General features: G+C 44.1%; 1 protein-coding gene across 6 annotated transcripts in view; it reads left to right on the top strand.

Moving 5' to 3' along the window:
• The first annotated feature begins 7,701 nt into the window (after positions 1-7,701).
• The window catches only part of LOC135411196 (neural-cadherin-like), a 53,969-nt gene continuing 41,832 nt past the window's right edge, over positions 7,702-19,838 (top strand). For 3 of the 6 annotated variants that reach the window (XM_064648487.1, XM_064648482.1, XM_064648513.1), the window contains exons 1-3: positions 7,702-8,851; positions 18,710-18,904; positions 19,365-19,590. In XM_064648487.1, the coding sequence (XP_064504557.1) occupies positions 7,840-8,851; positions 18,710-18,904; positions 19,365-19,590 (1,433 nt within the window). In that variant the 5' untranslated portion in view covers positions 7,702-7,839. Of the gene's footprint in view, positions 8,852-18,709; positions 18,905-19,364; positions 19,591-19,838 lie in introns of those variants that run through there. The other 3 variants (XM_064648496.1, XM_064648473.1, XM_064648504.1) reach the window with 3 other exon arrangements.

The following is a 19,838-nucleotide window of genomic DNA, read 5'->3' as shown; positions in this document are numbered from 1 at the left end:
TTTGTGTTTCCTTTTGTGAAGATTTTTTTTTTTTAATTCCTGTCCCCCTGATTTCTAGAGCTTCCGCTGTGTCTTAATACGCCAGCTTCGGAGGGTGCCCATGTCGTAAGTGTTGCAGCTGGGATGTGTGCCAGCTGTTCTCTGGGAAGAATGAGAATTTGCATAGCAATTTGTGTGGCTATTTTGCTGACTTATTTCCACCTTTGCATTTCCAATTTCTGATATGCTTGATCTTAGTAAATGAAAAAAAAAATTACCTTGAAAGAATAAATTGGTATAGTATTTTCAGGCACTCACCATTACCCTTAGACTTGAGAAACAAAGTTTAATCAAGCCATGGCTAAACTACCATGTACAGTTTTGTTTTAATCTTAAAAAAATGCTCTTTCGCTTTCTGAATTACCACATACTTGAACTCGGTTGATAGATTTGAGAGGAGATGTTTGAGACTAAGGAAAGGCATTTCTGAGCATAAATTTCTATTCATATTATTTTAAAAGCCACTGGTTTTATTTCTACTAAAGTAAATGGAAATCCAATTTAATACAACACAATCTTAAATACAATTTCCATGACAGGGGAGGGGGGAAATAAGGAGAAGATACACAGATGTGGAAGAAAGAGGGCCAAAAGGTTTAACAGGCATTGAAAATTCTTCAAACTGTTTACTCGGGTGGCATTACTATTTACTGAAAGATAAAGGTTAGGGATGAGGTCTTGTTCTTACCACCTTATTTTCACCAAGTCATCTGCAAATGTACAAATCTTGTGATCCTCATGAGCTTTCCCATGCAATTCACCTGAAAAAGAGCTGTGAGATCAGGTTGTAGGGTTTATAAGGTGTCACTGAAATGCTTCTTAATTATGGCTGTTGACTTCATATAACCTGTCCTTCAACCAAAACTCCAACAGGAGAAGGTGCAGGCTGTGTGTGTGAATGCGAGGTCATGTGTGCACCTGATGTGTTTGCATGTAGAGGTCTCTGTTTTACTGTTGTGTTTTGGAGATGGAACGAGTAACTTCTGTTATCACTAACGGTTGTTGGATCTCTAAGTCTCCTCAATACTGACAGGTGGGTGGACTGTGGAGTATTGTGGTGTTCGAGATGAAAGAAAAGCTGAGTTTGTTCCAACACAAGCAATATTTCATGTGAAATAATACCTCAGCATAAATCTGTCTAATAGTGTTGTCGTGGTTTGGACCTTGTTTTCCCCAGAGGCTGAAAAGTGGTAGACCCCAAGGGGTGGAAACCTCTGGAAGTTTTGAAGTTCTGCCCAATGGGCGCTCCTGCAGAAATGTAAACATATCACAACCAGACCGGAAGAGAAGAGTTGTAGTTTTGGGTTGTAGAAGTGGTGGCCATGTTGTGAGCCACGAGGAAGGGGCTCTAAGCCCCTCGGGCCTCTGGCCCCCTCCCAGCCCCTGGCTGAGGGGCTGCAGGGACCTGGAACAGCATAAAGCTGGGCTAGGTGCCTGTAGTTATGCTGGGAGATGTTCTCTCCATGGGCGCAGAGCAGCAGCCGACACTGGCCGGAGAAGGTGGCAGAGAGCCAGGAGATAAGAACCTGAACTGAAGGAGCAGCAGAAACAACATGCAGCACCGGAGAAAAGACTCCTGGAAAGAGAGAGAGAGAGAACTAGCAGCTGAGAGACAGAGTTTGGGGTAAGAGACTGTACCAGATCCCCCAAAACTCCCTTGGAGACCCTCTTGGAGAAGAGGGACATGGACTCCTATTTTAGAGGAGCCTTGGAGTATGCAGCACTGGAGAGAGAGAGGAGCTGAGAAGCTCAGAGCGTCCCGGAGCTGGACCGGGACAGCCAGATGGAATGCGGGGGGAGTTGACCTTGGTTCTCCCCCCCCTCGCACTCCTGCCTGGTGGCAGCCTGAGAGACAGGGCACAAAGGCCCTGCAAGCAAGGAGCTGAGTCTCCTGAAGATACCAGACCGTCACGAAGACTCCCCTGTGTCTTCGTGATATGACGTGGTGATACGACCTTGTCTGGGGTTACGAAGTCCATGGAAGACCCCTCGGTTGTGAGGCGATGGGGCCAAGAGAGAGAGACTTGGATACCTCCCTTGTGGGTGCTGGCAGAAAGCCAGCCACAACTGCTGCATGCATGAGACAGAGCAGAAGAGCTTTGGTAAGACTGAATTGAAAGCTGCCTTCAATGTTCTAACTCAAGAGGAGTGAAGATCTACAAGGAAATCCCCTGAAGGCTCGGGCTCGGGGTTGAAATTTCCACAAAGTAAGAACAAAAATCCTGACTGCCACACTTAAATCTGCTGCCTCAGGAAAATGAAGGACACTAACCAGTGCCACAAAAAACTGAAATGAAGGAACTGTGGCCTGAGGAAGTGACAGAAAGACTTTTCTCTTTTCTTCTTGGACTTTTATTTGGAGGGGAGAGGAGACCTGATCCACTGTAAATACTATATGTCATGGTAGAGATAGTTGTGATCATGTGTATAATGTGATGTTATATTTATTTGTACAGTCATTGTAATATATTCCCTTTCCCCCACTTTGAGTCTGGTGTGTTTTGTCTGGAAAAACCCATCTCACATTAGGTTGAGATGTGGGAGGGGGATGGAGCTAGGGAATTGGATTTGGGGACTATCTCAAACCATGACACATGCTTTTAGTACTCTTTTTAAAAACTAACTTTAGGGGGAGAAAGAAGGTGGGAATTGTAAGACACGCAGTGTGTGTTATTTCAATAATGTTTTTCTACTTCATCACTGCAGCTAAAAAAAAATCACAATTATGTTGCCACACTCCAACTATGCCAAATGCAGAGCTAATGATGCCTAAAGGTCTTCTGGATTGTTTTGTACCTCAGCAATATGTTTAAATACATAACTAATCTGGCAATGGTTTTGATTTCAGTGCAGTTAGATGTATGTAGTTCTGCCTTTCAGTGATGTTTAAGGTTACCTATTTATTTAATGGGACAATAGGTGGGTGTTTAATGCCTTTCAAAGTTTTGAACTTTGTTACTTCAGTAACACAGAAGAATTATTGGTGGTGCTTTACTTGTTAACAGTGGTGTTTAGCAGTGGCATGTATGGCATATGGACTTACCTACATGCAGCTATTTCATAACAAATCTAAGGAATCCAATTCCTTTTATCCTGTTTGTTGTCTTGGACAGTTTTTTTATCGAAATTATGTATACATAGTAAGTATTTTTCTCTTGTAACAATTTTTTTTTTCTGTGGGAAAAAAATTAAAATTAATAAAAGCCAAGTTCAGAAACTGTGGATTGTTTGGGACACAAACTGTTTTATGCTTTCTTTTGAGAAGTCAAGGGAAGACTGTAGCTCAAATTCTGTCATGATGGGCAGCATAAATAGTCTTGCAACTCTTGAGGATTAGCAGCCTGCTCAGACTGGATCCATATGTTGTGCTGACTGTGACTTCCTGCTGAGACATAACTGGTGTGAGGATGAGCGGCAAAATATGAGGTGCTTCATATGGAGTTATTGAACTCTGACTTTCTCCCTTAAGATCTTCCTACAGCAAAGATGTCGCCTGGAAATAAATTGCTATGCAACGTCAAATGCTTACTGATTTAGTTGTTTTTAATCAACTAATGTATTATCTGTCTTAAACTTTTACAGATCATGATTACATATTTTGGAGCCCTCTGTCATTTTATAAGATAATATTAATAGGAGTGAAATATTTAAATGCAGATTACTTTGTAATAATTTAGCATGTAATATGAAAATCTTGCTATTATTTTAGTTAAATTCCAAAGATGGTAGAAATAATCTATGAAGTGCTTCTCCAAAAACTGATCATTTAGCACCTGAAAAAAGTTATGTATTTCTGTCTTTAATTTATAGTGGTTCTGAGTTTGAACATTCATCAGACTATTTTCTTTTAGACTAGTCAGGAAATGAGCTGATGTTGAAGTATTCAGGTTTATCCATTCAAGCAGCCAGGCCTCATGGTTGCTTAGCTGAAAGGGGAATGGAGCTTCCCAGTAACATGAAATACATGTTGGCATTTGTGTACTGTTCCATGTCTTTATGCAAAACTGAGACAATGCTTACCAGCTGTGAAATAGATAATATTTTATTATATATAATAGAATTTGTATTGATATGTGTCTATAAATAAGTGTATTTAAAAATGTGTGTATGTATTTTATATGTGTATTTATCTCTGTATAAAATACATATTCTGTTGATGTTTCAGATGTGTTAGGTAAAACTGCTGTTGGTTTGGGTTATTACATAGCTCCTTAAGTGGTAGCTCTGTAATCTATTTGTAGGACCAAGTTTCCTAGATTTTCCCATTTTTGCTGTGACTCAGACTATCATATTTCAATCCCTCTATGCTTTCAGGTTGATTAGATAACAAATGTGATAAACATTTTTTAACAGTGATGAGATGCATCTCATTATGAATTAAATTGCATGTATATAATATGCAAATGTAAAGCAATCCTGAGTACTACAGAACTAGTCAGTATGTTATAACACACCATCAGTATATACATTTACTTTCAGAATTTTGAGCAGCTTTACAATGCCTTGGAATTTCTTCTTCTTTGTTTCAAAGTTACAGCTGTACTGTCTGCCATGGAGACTTGACTCCTGCTGGTACTGTACTGACTGGTTATAGAAAGACCCAAAACATACTAAGACTGACTTTTTTTTTTACACTGTTGAAATAAATACCAGAATATTCTGTAAAATGAGGGTGAATATGAAGTGATGCCTTAAGCCATTCTCCCCTCTGAAATAAGTTGACAAAGGATGGGTAAGAATGCAGCTGCCTTCTCCTCACTGCACCACGTTACGCTCTCAATGAGACCCCAAGCACAGAAGCTGTGGTCTCCCTGGAGTAATTGCTGGATGCTGTAAAGAGTGCCTGTGGTTTCCGTGGCTGATCTGACTTCAACTCCAGGCAATAATACAAAATCACTGTGCCAGAAGTGATTAAACCATTTATGCAATTTTAGAAAGGTGCATTAAGTCTGTTTTTCATTTCATCATGAAAACTTATTTCTGAAACACACACACTGTCATTTGCATCTATTTCAGCATTGTTAGCACCTGGATAAATGCTGCTGCTTTTTTTTCTTTATTTCTTTTTTTTTTTTCCTCCTCCCTGGTTGACCCATTTTATGACAATCTGAGCTGTAGTCCAAACTGCTGGTTGCATTCTAGGGACTTGTCCCAGCTGCAAGGGAGGGACAGAGGAAGGCTGTTGGGCTTGCTGATAGTTTGGCCTCTGAATAGCAGTTCTTAGATTTAATGGTTACATTTCACAGTCCTCAGTTCACTAGATAAGGTTTGATAGAGAAAAATCCCAAAACTTAATTTTGATTCTTTGGCAATAGAAGCTGGCAGTGTCCTGAAGATACCTAAGGAGTTTATTTTAAATAATAATATGTATTTATTTCTTCTCTGTGTTGTTTCCTATCAAAGTCAAGAGCCATCTCTGCTGTCCTTACTGAGATCACCTCTTGGATTAACCCTCTATCAATCTCTGTGGATTCTGCTTCAGTTTTGCGGGAACATATAGAACATATTTTCCTTTGGAAAATATGGCTACACTCAAGTCTGTTTGTATCTCTTTAAATTGTAGGGTAGGATCTGCTAGGATCTTCGTCCACAAATATATATACATCTGTTTTGTCATAGCACCGGTTTTGTGTAACTGAATGTTGCAAATAACAGAGTTGTGTTACTGAGTGTCTGCAGTGGCACAGTTTTTGCTGTTTCTGCTCTGGTTAACACATCTTAGTTGGGGCAATGGGAGTGACATGCAGCAGAAGCCTGAATTTGCATCACCGAAATGCTGTGTTAATGTATTAACAATATATGGGTTCATAGGTGGGAGACTGTGAATAAAATCCAGTTTATAACTTCACAGGCTGTAGGCAAAACTGGATGTTTCTAAATGCTTGAATATAAGAGAATAGAAAGGATAGTGGAAAGTGTAATGTAGGATGAAAATGGGTACTTGATTTTGAGAGGATTTAATTTGCTTGTTGGAAGTTTTTATAAGGATGCATCACACTTAGAAGAGGGAATGCTGCACTGTGTCTCCATACTGATCTAAGCTTGTCCTAAACTGAACATTTGTTTGCATGGTCTGGCTGGCTCATTAAGTGTTGTAAGTTAATGAGGTTTCTAGTGCCTTTGTGAAGGAAGGAATTATGGCACAAAGAGCAAAGATAACACACTCGAAGCTTGCTACAGCACATTAACCATGGATGGATCTTGATGGTTACTTTCCTGTTGCTACTGGTAAACCATTCCGTAAAACCATTCGGTTTTACTTTGCGGTCCCAGTGTGAGATTTCACATGATGCTGAATTTTAGAAACTATCATCCCTTCCCCTTGCTGCGGTAAAAATAAAGGCCAACAGCTTGTAATAACAGATGTGATCTCCCAATGATTACCTCTCCTTACACTGGTAATTCCCCGAGTGGCAGAGGTGCAGATCTAGCAGCTGGTTGTCACCTTTGACTGTTGCCTGTAATATTTGACTAAAGCTGCGTGAAATGGGTTCTGGCTTTCTTGAGCAGAGCTTCACTTCCAGCCTAGGTATGTCATCACTGAAGTTACAACACAGCTGGGAACAAACACCCCTGCCCTCCTAACAACCTTCTAGTAAAACTAGCAAACCCGTGTTCAAAACAGGAGGAGGGGATGTTTCTGTTGGAACAACGCTGACACAGTTTGGCCAGCTGGATGCAGAGGCTCGGCAAAAGGCTGTTCCTGAGCTTTTACTGTCATAGTGTGAAGGGAGATACTGTTGATCTTGTTATTAGTAAAAAGATGGTTTGATGAGTAGCAGGGAGCGATTGACATTGCAGTGGTCTGGCTTGGATTCATGCTTCCACTGATCACAGATTAACCAATGCAATGATTCCCATGCCCAGACTGTTTTATGCACGTTTAGCAGAACTGATACGTTTGCTTGCTGAGTTTAGAAAGGACCATTTTAGTGTTGCTCTCAACAACAGCACACACTATTCTTGTTCCAAAAATATTTTGCCCAAAGACTGACATGTTAAAAGTGATAATTGGTGGTGGTGTTCGTATTGTATGCTGAAACATGGTTTGCTCTTCCTCCTTCTGCTAAAATTGCATCTTTCCTTCCAGAGCAGCAACCTAAATGTGCACTTCTAAGAGGCCATGCTTCTAAGACAAGCTCAGCTTACATCAGAGAAGCACTTCTACTGAGTCACAACTATTCTTCAATGATTCAAATATCCCAAGACTTATATCCACTATCCTTTATGCACCAGTGGTTTTTCCTGTGTTTCTCCTACTGGTCACTCTTGTAGCTTGACTGGGGCTTTTTTTAAATACAGGCTCAGGAGAGCAGAAGGCTGCCGTTTTCCCCGAAATTGCCCCCCTCCCCCCCCCTCCTTAGAAGGCACAGTTCCTTATCCTGTGCCCTCTCTACCTGTGGAGGAGCGGGAGCAAGCAGCTGGATGCATGTGGCACGTTTGACGCCGGCTGAATGCCAGGCACCCACCAAAGCTGCTCCATCACTCCCCTTCGAAACTGGACAAGAGAGAGAACATATAACAGAAGGTTTATGATCTGAGACAAGGACAGGGAGAGATCGCTCACCGATTACCGTCACGGGCAATGTGGAAAGGGGGAAGATGAGCGATTGGCCCGGCAACGTTGTAGGCTTTGCCACGGGCGGGCGCCCCCCTCGACCACGCGGGGCGGGCTCGCCCCGTCCCCGCCCATGGCCGTCACTGGCCGGGGCTGCCCGTGCCGTGGGTGCTCGCGGCGAGAGCGGAGCAGAGAGGCTTCGCGGGGTGCTGGACTCCGCTCGGCTCGGCGGGAGCGGCGGGATGGGCCGGGTGCGGCGGGGCGGCTGCGGGCTGCTCCCGGTCCTGCTGCTGCTGCCGCTGCTCGGCGGGGCGGCGGGGCCGGGCTGCGGGGGCTCCCCCCGCCTGCTCCGCTTCTCCGGGCAGGTGCCCGAGAACAGCCCGGCGGGGACCCGGGTGCGGGGCTTGCGGGTGCCGCTGCGGAGGCTGCTGGGCCCCGGTGAGCCGGCCGGGGAGTGGGCGCTGGAAGGAGACGGCGCTTCGCGCTTCTCTGTCCAGCGGTGGCCGGGCAGCGGGCTGGGGCTGCTGCTGCTCCTCACGGCCGAGCGCCTGGACCGGGAGGCGCAGCCCGAGTACGGACTCTGGCTGCGGCGGCGGGCGGGACGGTCCCCCCGGGAGGCGCTGCTGCAGGTCCGGGTCCTGGACCGCAACGACCACCGGCCGCGGCTGCCGCCGGCGCGGCCGCTGGAGGTGGACGAGCTGGCCCCGCTGGGCACGGAGGTGGCCCGGCTCCGCGCCTCGGACGGTGATGAAGGCGCCAACGCGCGCCTCACCTACCGCCCCTGGCCGCCGGGCGCCGGCAGCCGTCTGCTCTTCGTGGTGCCCCGCAGCGGGCAGGTGCTGACCGTGGGCTCGCTGCTGGGGCTGCGCCGGCTCCGCCTCTGCGTGGCCGCTCTCGATCACGGGCGGCCGCGGCCGCTACGCAGCCCCGCGCGGTGCCTGCGCTTGGCTGTGCGCGGGCGGGGGGCGGCGGGGGGCTTGGGGCGGCGGCGGGGACCGCGCTCGCTGCAGCCGCCGGGACCCGCAACCCGGCGCTACACGGCCCGACTGCCCCGCGGGATCAAGGTGGGCGACACCGTCTTCACCGTCCCGCGGAGCGGAGACCGGGCGGCCGGCGGCTGGTTCGAGCTGGTCTCTCCCGGCAACGCCCCTGTGGCCGTCGACAGGACGTCGGGGCGGCTCTACCTGCGGCGGGAGCTGAGAGCGGGCGGCCGGGCGGAGGTGCTGGTCAAGGTGCACCGCGACGGCGAAGCAGGTAGCGGTCCGGGACGGGCGGCGGGGACGGGGTCGCTTTTCCCCGCGGGTCTGGCCCAGGTGGGTCGGGATGGCCGCGAAAGGGATGGGTGGGGATGAAGGGTCGCTCCGAGGGAGGAGGATGCTGATCAGGCACGGCCGTGCCGGGCACTTGTCACTTGAGGAGACGCGGCCGCAGCGATGCTGCGCTCCTGGGGCGCGGGAAGCCGCAGGCAACTGTGGGAGCTGCCCCCCGGGCTCGGTAGGAGGTGTGGAAATGTGCCGGCTCTTTCCCGGTACCTCCCTCAGAGCTTTTGCGTCCTGCCTTTGAAGGAGCAGCTGAAAACGTAGGGAATGGTGTTTTGGTTATGTTGTTTTGTAAGGAATTCTTGTCACAGTAGGTTCACTTTAGTAGGACTGGAGGCGTCCGCTCAGGGGTTAACAAATGGTTAAAGCTGTTAAAAAAGGGGGCACACCAGGATAGATGGTTTGTCTATTGTGGGAGCAGTTAGCAGAAAGCCTTTTCTGCCGCTGTGGTCCTCTGTGACCTGGGAAGGGAGAGGTGACACTGCCCTTGTGGTGTGGACGCTTTCAGACCTGCAGCTGCAGCCCCCTGCGCTGGAAGAGCCCTCTGCGCCTGGTCGCTGAACTGTGCCGAATGATGCTGGGGGTCAGCTACAACTCTGGCAGAGCAGTGCATGGGAGGGGAAAGGAGTCACTGCAAAATAAATGTCAATGAGCTTAGGACAAGCAAAACCTCAAAATTATCTTAGTCTAGAATCCTAGGAGTTGGTGTGCAGAACTAAATGGAGATACCTTTATACAACTGTTTAAGTCCTCTATATATCGACAGCTTGTATAGCATGCATGGTTTTACTAACACAGCAAGGAGAATGGTTAGACTTGATAAACTTCTTAAACTGTGTTGAACTCGAGATGTGTTGTGGGTTCATAAGCCATCCTTTCCATGTGTTACTTTCGTATTATTCAGAGTAAGTTTTATTGTGTGTTTGTAGCTATAAATCAGGTCTGGTAACATTACTGATTATCATTTGCTTGGGTTTGTTTTGTATTATTTGCTTGGTTTTTTTCTTAGATGTTTGCAACTTTACTGTAGAGGGAATATTTAATGTTTTCTATAAATGGATTTTAAGCCTAGTGCTCAGAAAATGTGAAACATAGAGCTGGGAGGAAAATAAACGTGCTGGAACATGCTGGGGGCTGTGACCTTTACCATCATGTGCTGTGTGTGGTCTCAGAATCCTGGAGCCACCTGCCTGAGAAACTTATTCTTTCAGGAATGTGATGAGTTGTGCAAGTGACAAACATTTAACATTAGAAAAACTCTGCACAGTATTTCTAGGTACTAGCTTTAAACATGTCACCCAATATTTAAAGTAGAACTTCTCATTCAAGTTAAAGATGGAGTTGGAAAGGGGACATGTTGCTTGACCATCTTGCTTATTTATAATGAAAGCAAATAACCTTGTGAGCAGTGTTCAACAAATGATTAGTTGTGTTGTCCTCTCCAATCTGGTGGTGTACAGCATGTTTTTACCACTGTCTGTGCACTGATAATGTATTGATGAGAGATGAGCCCCAGGGAGAAAGGAATTCGATGATCAAGTGGGACAAGGTCATTTAGACACTCCTTTAAGCTACTTTGAAAATCAAAACTATCTCATAACTTTGTACAGTAACAAACTTGGGATCTTTTTCTGGCTGCTTATTTTACAGAATTATGATGAAATGCTGAGAGGATTTGAGCATCCATTTTTTTTATCTGAAGAGACCTGGTGAACTGTCAAAAGTCAAACAGAATTAACTTTGGTCTGCTCCTCATTTCTCCTCGTGCCTCTTACTAAATGTAATTAACAGTGAATCACATAGTAATCAATATTATGGAGCGTGTGCCAAACTTTTAATCGTCTCTTTAATTGAAAAACAAAGCTATTGGACCCTTATTAATTGCCATTTCTTACGTAAGTCATGAATGCACTTAGGCATTTCAAAGTTGCTGCTTCTCCAGGGGAGCATGTCTTGGGGTTTTGGAAGTGTTGGGGTTTTTTTTGGGGGGGGTGGTTGTTTTGGGTTTTTGTTGTTGTTTGGTTTGGGGGTTTTGTGGGGGGGTTTTGTGGGGGGTTTTTTGGGGGATGTTTTGGGGTTTTTTTGTTTGTTTGTTTGTTTTTGGTTTTAGTTTGGTTTGGCTTGGGTTTTTTTGGTTTGTTCTTTTTTTTTCTCGGGAAAAGCAAGGCTTTTTGGCACTTAAAAAAATAACAAAACAGGAGGTCAGATAGTATCTTAGTGCACTGTTTCTTGCAACTGTAGTCCTAGGAAGACAGGGTATTCATGTGAACAGTTGAGACACTGAAATAAATTGAATGTAGACTACAATAACCTTCTGAATCCTCCCTGCTGCTCTGGGCTCTGTGCATGAGTGTAGTTATGAATCAGACCTGGAGTTCAGAACAGTGTGTAGCCTGTGGAAAGGCTGGGGGTGGTGAGGAAGAGTTGAAAGGGCTGAAGGTCCATTCCTCTTCTAAGTCTTCCTCTGTTCATGCACACCTGCAAGTACCTACCCAAGTCCTCATACTTGTTACCAACTTGCACAGGGTGTGACGTGTGTGGCTGCACAACTATTTCCTCCTCTGCCCCCACAGCTGTCCTTTCTGATGCTGGCCATAGGTACTGGTGCACACTGTGTAGAAGCTTTACATTTAGGACTTTGTCTATCATGCTTCAAAAAGGGAAGGAACACAATTTCTTAGCCCTGTTCTTCAACTCTACTAGACTTTTAGCTCAGCAACTGGGGGCTTTTTTGTTTGGTTTGGGGGTTTTGTTGGTGCTACTTCCATGATCACAGGTCTGAGAGTGCTTCAGAGCTTTCCTCTGGAAACAAACAACAAAATTAAAACATTTTAAAAACTAGAGGATGACACCACAATCAGGCTTTAAAGGCTAGGGAAGTGGCAGCAGTAAAGATAAGATGGATTTTGAAGTCCTATTCCCCACATCTGCCTGAAGCTTTTCCTGTGATGTACAGATATCTGCCTGCAGTGATGTCTTTGCTACCCAACAAATGTCATAGGTGTCTCAAACACCCAATGCGGTGGAGGTACCTGCAGTAGCTGTGCAGAAAGTGAAAAGTGAAAAATTGGCTGAAGATTTCTCTTTGTTACTCGTGTGTGCAGTAGCACCTGCAATTGCCTTTTAGCTCCATGGTCCCACTGGATGAGCCTACAGGTAGTATTGAGAAAAGCAAGACCTTGCCTCCTAAAATTGTTGAGGGGATGTATGAGTAGAAAACGTGCCCAGGGGCTGGTGTATATCAAGAAATAGTCATGAAAATAATGCAAAGTGATCTCTGCATGCTGCTCTGTCAAGCTTGCTGGTTGTGGTTAACCAAGAAGGGAAAATTGAAACCCACTCTCACAGCTTTAGACGAGGCAGTTGGTATAATCACATTGCCCAGGTGTACTGTGGCTGTGGGCTCTTCATCCACAAGTTGATGTAGTTGTTTGTGGACTGCCAAGGGAATAAACAGGCCTATTGCCATAGCTGTGATGGTAAGGGTATTGCTTTGCCTTCAAGATACAGCACTCTGTGCTTGGTCCAATGTAAGTCCAATCAGTGCCGCAGTGTGTTGCAAGAGGATATGATACTCCTGAGCATTGTATCCAAATCTTAGGTGTATTTGTGAGACCAGATCTGTTAATTAATAGAAACGTCACCCTCAGGAATCTCATCAGTGTTTGAGGTGGAGCTGACACGTCATGTTCAGACAGAGTAGCTATACTAAAAGTCCTCCCCATGCCAATTTTTGTAAGAATTGGAGAAGAGAAATTCATAAACTTAAGCCTTTAATTTTGAAGGGGCAATCTGTGTCATGAAGGCTTTCCCTGCTGTGAGAGCTCCTTCATGCCCCTGCACTTCTGCCAGTGGGAGGGACAGCTCGTGCTGGGGCAGAGGCATGAGCATCATAGGTGTTGCTGACTGGACTACTCCTCGAGACCTAGGAAAAGATGCTTTCTCTTTTCCTTTTCCTCAGTGAACACCTTTATTAGGGATGCCCATCTTCTGGCCAGCTGCTGATGTTCAAGTTTGTAAGAATGAATTTGCCACCAGACTCAAAAGCTTGGGCAGGAGAGAGAGGCACAGTGGACAGCATGACTGTGTAAATATCACTAGAAGTATCACTAAAATGGTAAAAAGCATTTCTAAGAGTAATAATGAACTCTGCTTAAAGATTAATTACTGCTTTTTTTTTTAAGTTTAAATATCCTTAAGTAGATTATTCCCATCTATACTGTCTTACAAAATCTGAGTGAGAAAAGTAAAAAGTGCTTGAAAGAAAAAAAAATTTAAAAATTAAAGAGAATTGACTGTCTTTAGCTTTAAAGGAGCATATAAGCTGCCACTCAGTGCCTAAGCCTAAGCCCTCACGCCTGTGGTTTATTTAACTCTGCTTGGTGTTCCAACACTTTTCTAGCCCTGTTGACTTGCAGAAATGTCAGTGATGGCAGCCAGAGGCCTTTTCTCTGCTCCCCAGAAGAGCAGGCAGTCTTGTCTCCTTGTCCTCTTCACTGGAGCCTCTTCAAGGGGATAGGGCTGCTACCTAAGGGAAGGGAAATATTCATCATTGTCAGTGGCTTATCTTTAAATTATTCTGTGTTGGGGAGGAGGTGTGAAATGTAGTATCCTTAAATTCAAAGGATTGTGGTTTCCAATTTGTCTCATGTTTTCTCTTGCCTTTGTGCACAAATCCCCTTTGTTTTCCTTCCCTTGATCTTTCTTGAGGCTCCTCAGATCTGTCATATCTTTAGGAGACTGGAGCATGAGCTGCACGTTTTAACCTCTGATGACTATAACATTAAACATTAAAAAAAAAAAATCCAATTTCTTGTGGCAAGCAGACAGTCTGGTTTCTGCTACAGATCTTGGAAATAGGGGGTGGATCCGCCTATTTCACGTCCAAGTGCAGTGTTAATGCATCATGCTCTGGCTGCAATTTTTAATTTGAGGAAATACAGCTCATTTGAAACTAATTTTGTGTTTCAGTCCTGAAGATGACAAGGGTCTTTTAGCATTATAGTAACCATTTGTCAGGTGTAGATTTACTGGTTGTGATTCAATAATGAGCCAAACTCCTGATATCTTGCCCTACCACTGAAGACTAGTGGTGTAGCCTGACAGCACAATGAGGGGCTTTGTAGACATCCCACCTTGGTGTCCTGTCAAGCCTGGTACTTCAGAAACTTCTTCAAATACCATGATGTCTCTTTTAAATTCAAATGATTCATTTTGACAGAGGGCATAGAAGCACATTTTTTACTTCTCAACTTCCCAACATTAGTTCCATCAAACCCACATCAGCCAGTGCAGCTCTAATCCTCATCTCAGGAAAAGAAAATTACCTCTATCAAGTTTCCTCCTTTTGTTGAGGGAGAAAACTAAATGATTAAAGGAACGAGGAATTGATACAGACTTGCAAGAATAGACGCTTGCAGTTTCAAAACCTTTTCCAGTTCTTTCTTTGCTTTCATGCTCTTGTCTAAGGATGGTGCAGGTATATCTGCTCTGGTCTGGTGAAGTGTGTTTAGCCCTCAAAGGCAGAAACCTCGCAGCTCATCACTGCTTGGATGGCTGTGTGGTGAGTTGCCCCATTCTTGCACTTTCTACATCCTAACCTTTTTACTTAGGTTCCTCTTAACTGGTGACTGGTTGACATCCTTTTGTTAACATGCCTTTCCTAAATGTTAGCACAAATTAAAGCTGAGGCCTTGGGCATACACCAATATCTCCAGGGAAATCAGCCCTCCTTAATATTATCTTCTAGACCGATCATACCAAGACTCTTTCCGATGTGTGGTGCCAGGTGTTTTATCCTGTTGATTGTCTTGTTTCACAGGCTGTAGAGCCTGGTTTCCTGATTATTTCCTTCCTTTCAGTGGATGATTCATATTGACAAAATGGATGAGCTGCAACATAGTGATGTTGCATTTTGATTTAATCGGATGCCGTGGTTGTGTCAGGAACAAAATAAAACATTATTGATTTTGGAGGCTTGATCTGTTAACGTCTTTCCAGTTATGGCAGCAGAAAAAAATAATGCATTGCTGGGGAAAATATCTACTTTATCCAGACTGGTTTTGTTTCACTGATTTGTTCCAAGTCAATGTGATAATTTTCCATAGTATTTGATTGTCATGTGTCTGTAACACCTTAAAATTCTTGAATTTCTCACATCTGATGTGTGCGTAAAGGGGAACTACCAGGACAGAAATGTCCATACTGGTAGTGCTGCTTCTGAACAGCTCTTTCTGTGTGATAGGGGAACTTCGTGCTGTTTGACTGACCCCTTCTTAGTCTCCAGACCATGTTCAACACCGCTTTTTTAGGGGTTTGGACTTGCTCCAACTAAGATCTGCTCTTTGTAACTATCTTTTCTTCCATTTATTCCCTGTTAGAATTAGAGCTCTAATCTGTGTGCATATAACCCAGGCTGTTTTGTCAGCATGCTTGCAGGTTGCTTCAATTTAAATTTTGTTTACTTGCATGAAGAAAACAGCTTCAAGCCTGAAAATCTGAAATAAATTCTGAGGGCATGAAGGAGTGAGCCAGGTCTCAGCTGCAGAAAGACATTCCTCCTTGCTGCTGTACCACAGCCCTCCAGGTTTGGCCTCATCCCATGTCTTTCCTTTCATGTGTGGTGCTGGATGTTTCTAGAGTGGTGTTTGCTCCTTCCCTCACTTCTTACCCTTAAGCAAACAGCAAAATAAAACACATGGTCCAAAGAATGTTTATGCTATGAGTTCCCTCAAGCTGCAAGCGAATGAGTGACATGTGGACATGTATGCCTCAGAAATCAATGAGATGCAAAAGCTGAAAGGCAGGGAAATTAATGTATGATGGAAAGGATTTAACAGTCTTGCTGCTACTGTGCCCCTGCCTAGAGGCAGGCTTTGCAACAACAAAGTGATTGCCAGAAGATGTTTGTTTAGTCAGGTCTTAAAGATCTCAGTGATGGATGCTGTCTCAGCTCTCTGGACACTATCAAATGCTCCATTATCCTTATAATTAAAAACATGCTCCGAGATCCCACCCAAAGCATCTAATGCCAATCTTTTCATTGGGAATGAGAGTTTGTTACTTTTTGGTTTGCAGGTTAGGGAATAATTGACTGACTTCATACATCAGTCTTTCAGCATCTTATAGTAATGTTGGCATATCTCTTGTAGTCTCCTGAAAATCTCCAGGTCTTTCCACCTCTCTTGATGTTTTCTGTTTGTGCTCTTGGCTCTTCTCTGGACACTTGCCAGCTGGTCCACATCTTTCTTGAAATCCACTCCCCAGAACTTTAGTTCACCGGGTTGCTCAGGGAGGTTTTGGAGTCTCCCTCCTTGGAGATATTCAAAAGTCATATGGACATGGTCCTGAGCAGCCAGGTCTAGGTAGCCTGGCTTGGGAGTGGTTGGACCGGGATGACCTCCAGAGGTACCTGCCAACCTCAGCCATCCCATGAGGAGGTGATCCGAGGCTTTCCTAAGTGTCACAATTTTACCAAGGTTCGTAGAGGGCTGAACATGAGCCAACAGTGTGCCCAGGTGGCCAAGAAGACCAAGAGCATCCTGGTCTGTATCAAAAATAGTGTAGCCAGCAGGATCAGACCAGTGATTCTTCCCCTGTACTTGGCACTGATGAGTCCGCAACTCAAGTTCTGTGTCTAGTTCTGGGTTCCTCACTACAAGAAAGACATTGAGATGCTGGAGTGACTCCAGAGAAGGGCAACAGAGCTGATAAAGAGTCTGGAGCACAAGTGCTGTGAGGAGAGGCTGAGGGAGCTGCGGTTGTTCAGCCTGGAGAAGAGGAGGCTCAGGGGGAACAGTATCACTCTCTACAACTCCATGAAAGGAAGTTGTAGCAAGGGAGTGGTCACTCTCCTCTCAAGTAACGAGTGACAGGACAAGAGGAAATGGCCTCAAGTTGTTCCAGGGGAGGTTTAGATTGGATGTTAGGGAAAAAATTCTTCATGAAAAGGGTGGTCAAGCATTGGAACAGGCTGCCCAGGGAAGTGGTTGAGTCACCATCCCTGGAGTTATCTAAAAGGTATGTGGATATGGCACTTAGGGACATGGTTTCATAGAATCACAGAATCATTAAGGTTGGAAAAGACCTTTAAAATCATCAAGTCCAACTGTCAACCCAACACCACCACCATGTTCACCAATAAACCATGTCCTTGACTGCCATATCAACTTCCAGGGATGGGATTCCCAGGCTTAGTTGTGGACTTGGCAGTACCACATTAATAGTGGGACTCAATGATCTTAGAGGTCTTTTCCAACCTAAACTCTTCTATGTTTCTACTTAAATACACATTTCAGAGAGAGGGAAGGTGAATTTTTTTAAAAAAGTCCAGAAGATTATGGTTAATTTGAACCACACATATATTTCCCCTGATATGGCATCCTGAACTCAGTGAAATTTTTTCCTTTGTCTGTCTTTTTTGAAACAAAAAGCTCTGTTTTAGGGCAGACTTTAACTGGGTTTTACAATTCTTACAGCAGGATTAGGAACTCCTTATTAATTTGTATTTAACACTTGGATCACCTACATGAAGCAATATTAAGGAATAATCAGAATAATTATAATTTTTGAAATAATTCTCTAGGTTTGACTAAATGGGAAAAATGCTTGCCTAGATATTTACCTCTGCAGAAATTAGAACTGCCTGAATTAGACCAATGAATGAACAAAAATATCTTTAAATGCTCTGTGCCTAAAAGCTTTCCTTCTGTTATTTGGCTGTACCAAAATGATGCTGTCTGTAGCTGGCTTAATTAAGGCATATTTCTCAGCCCCACCTCTCAGCTATAGATAAAATACTGACTGCTACAGCTGCTCTCATGAGCCACTGGCTCATGCTGTGGGTTGTGCCTTGTCTTACACAGCAATACAGAGAAAAAACAAACTAACCAATGTTCCTGTGTAAGCAGTGTTGGCATATTAGGAAACCAGAAACCACATAATCTAAGAATTTCCTTTAGCTGAAGAAACCATGTCTTAAATGATTTTATATGTTTTTAAAACCCCACAAAACTTCAATTAAGTCCTTTCCTTCCTGGGAATGATGACCTCTGGGAAATTTGCCCAGCATATATTTTTACTGTGGGGTAAGGCTGCTCATCAATATAGGTCTTGCATATTAGCACATGTCTCTATCTATGAGTAGTCTTTTATTTAGTATCAGATCCCTGAGGTCTACAGTTAAAATTATTTGGAATTTCTGGCTTATTTCTTGCCTTGGTGCTGTTTTTGCCCATGTGCTCCTGTCTTCTTCCATCCTGTGTGAAATGTGGCTTGGCTGAAGGCAGAGATCAAGGATTTCCTGTATGAGACACAAGTACACTGGTGGGTGTTTCTTTTGACAGTGGTGTAGTCCTTAACAGACCTGAAACCTCAGTGCAGTTTGTTCAAGTATGTGATCATATTTTTTCAGACAGAAGACATGCATTTCTCATACGTATTTTCTACTCCCCCCTTTCTACATTTATTTTATTTTTTTCATTCAAATTTATTTTATATATTCAGTAATATATTCATTTTGATTTGAAGTCAAATCCCAAAGCCTCCTTTGGAACACAAATGTGCTCAGGAAAATTTCTTCAAGAAGCCCATATAAACCTTTAGCATCTATTAGCGACTTGATGTAAGTCCAAAAGGTTTGAACTTAGGTGTCCCTAGAGGTAAAAATACTGTAATTAATTCTACATGAGTTCTTTGCAGTGGAAGATTTTTACAGATATTAATGAATAAGATCAGAAAATTCCTGACTAAAGTTTGTGAGCAAGCTGTCCAGAAATCCATGCATCTTTTGCAGATAATGACTGGTACCTCTGTCATGTGACACTCTTTGCCCCAGAAGACGAACTCCTGTCCTGGGGCATGTACCCATACCCCTACCTGGCACGTGTGGATCCAGATGCACGAAAGGGCACTCTCATCTACCAGCTTGTCGCACATCACAGTAACAACGAAAATGCCAGTGCTGGGATAACTTACACACTCATTGCAGGTAGGTCTATTCTGAAGAAAAAGGTAAAATTCTGTTGAGTTGCAGATGTTTCTTAGCAAGTTCCCATTTTACAATTTAATTGATAGATTTTTCCCTTGGGGAATCCTTAAAGATACAGTAGGTACAGAAAGTAGAAGCTGTAAGTGCTTTAAGTAACAGTTACATGGATGGGAATCTTTCTTGTTGCCATTTTCTTTGCTTTACTTGTATTTTTAAATTGATTGCAGCCTTACTGTTAGCTTAAGGCTTCATTTCTTACATGTTCTTGTCTCTTTTACACTGCACTGGTCACCAGAACGCAGTGTGGGTGACAGATAAGGTACACAACTGGAGAGGAAAAAAGACATGCATGCAGGGACACAGGCAGATGATTTGTGGATGGCTTACCTTAAAATGGTGAAGATGGAAATGTTCTTGCCGTGGGGCATTTCTCAGACCAGTTTTGTAAATGTATTGACAGGTGGTGAAGAACGATTCCAAGTGGATAAGGGTACTGGCATCATCATGACGACTGGCTTGCCTTTGACATGGAACAAGGAGTATGTGGTTACTGTGGAAGCCACCGATGAGTACGGCAACAAAAGCCCCTATGCCTCCATTTCTATCCTGGCAGGGTCCCGACCTCCACAGTTCACTAACATGTCCTACAGTGTGTTCGTGCCTGAAAACACTCCAGCAGGAGAGAAGTAAGTTGTACTTTGTTAGGTGAGCTCCCTCCCTGCAGTCTGAGAGGAGCTTCAATTTAGAGAGAGCACAGTAGAGTGAAACTTGTAGTTTTGCTTCTCAGGGCTACAGGTATGCATTTGCCTATTACACTTTTAAAATAACATTGTGTTTTCTAAAAGAAGTTATGCCTGATCTGGTGTTCCAGAGTCTCCAGTGTGGAACGTGGGATGTAGTCTGGGATGCTGGAATTATTTTAATGTTTCTGGGG

This window comes from Pseudopipra pipra, chromosome 1 (assembly GCF_036250125.1).
Source record: "Pseudopipra pipra isolate bDixPip1 chromosome 1, bDixPip1.hap1, whole genome shotgun sequence".
NCBI classification, from domain to species: domain Eukaryota; kingdom Metazoa; phylum Chordata; class Aves; order Passeriformes; family Pipridae; genus Pseudopipra; species Pseudopipra pipra.
This window is presented reverse-complemented; position numbering and strand designations above follow the sequence as displayed.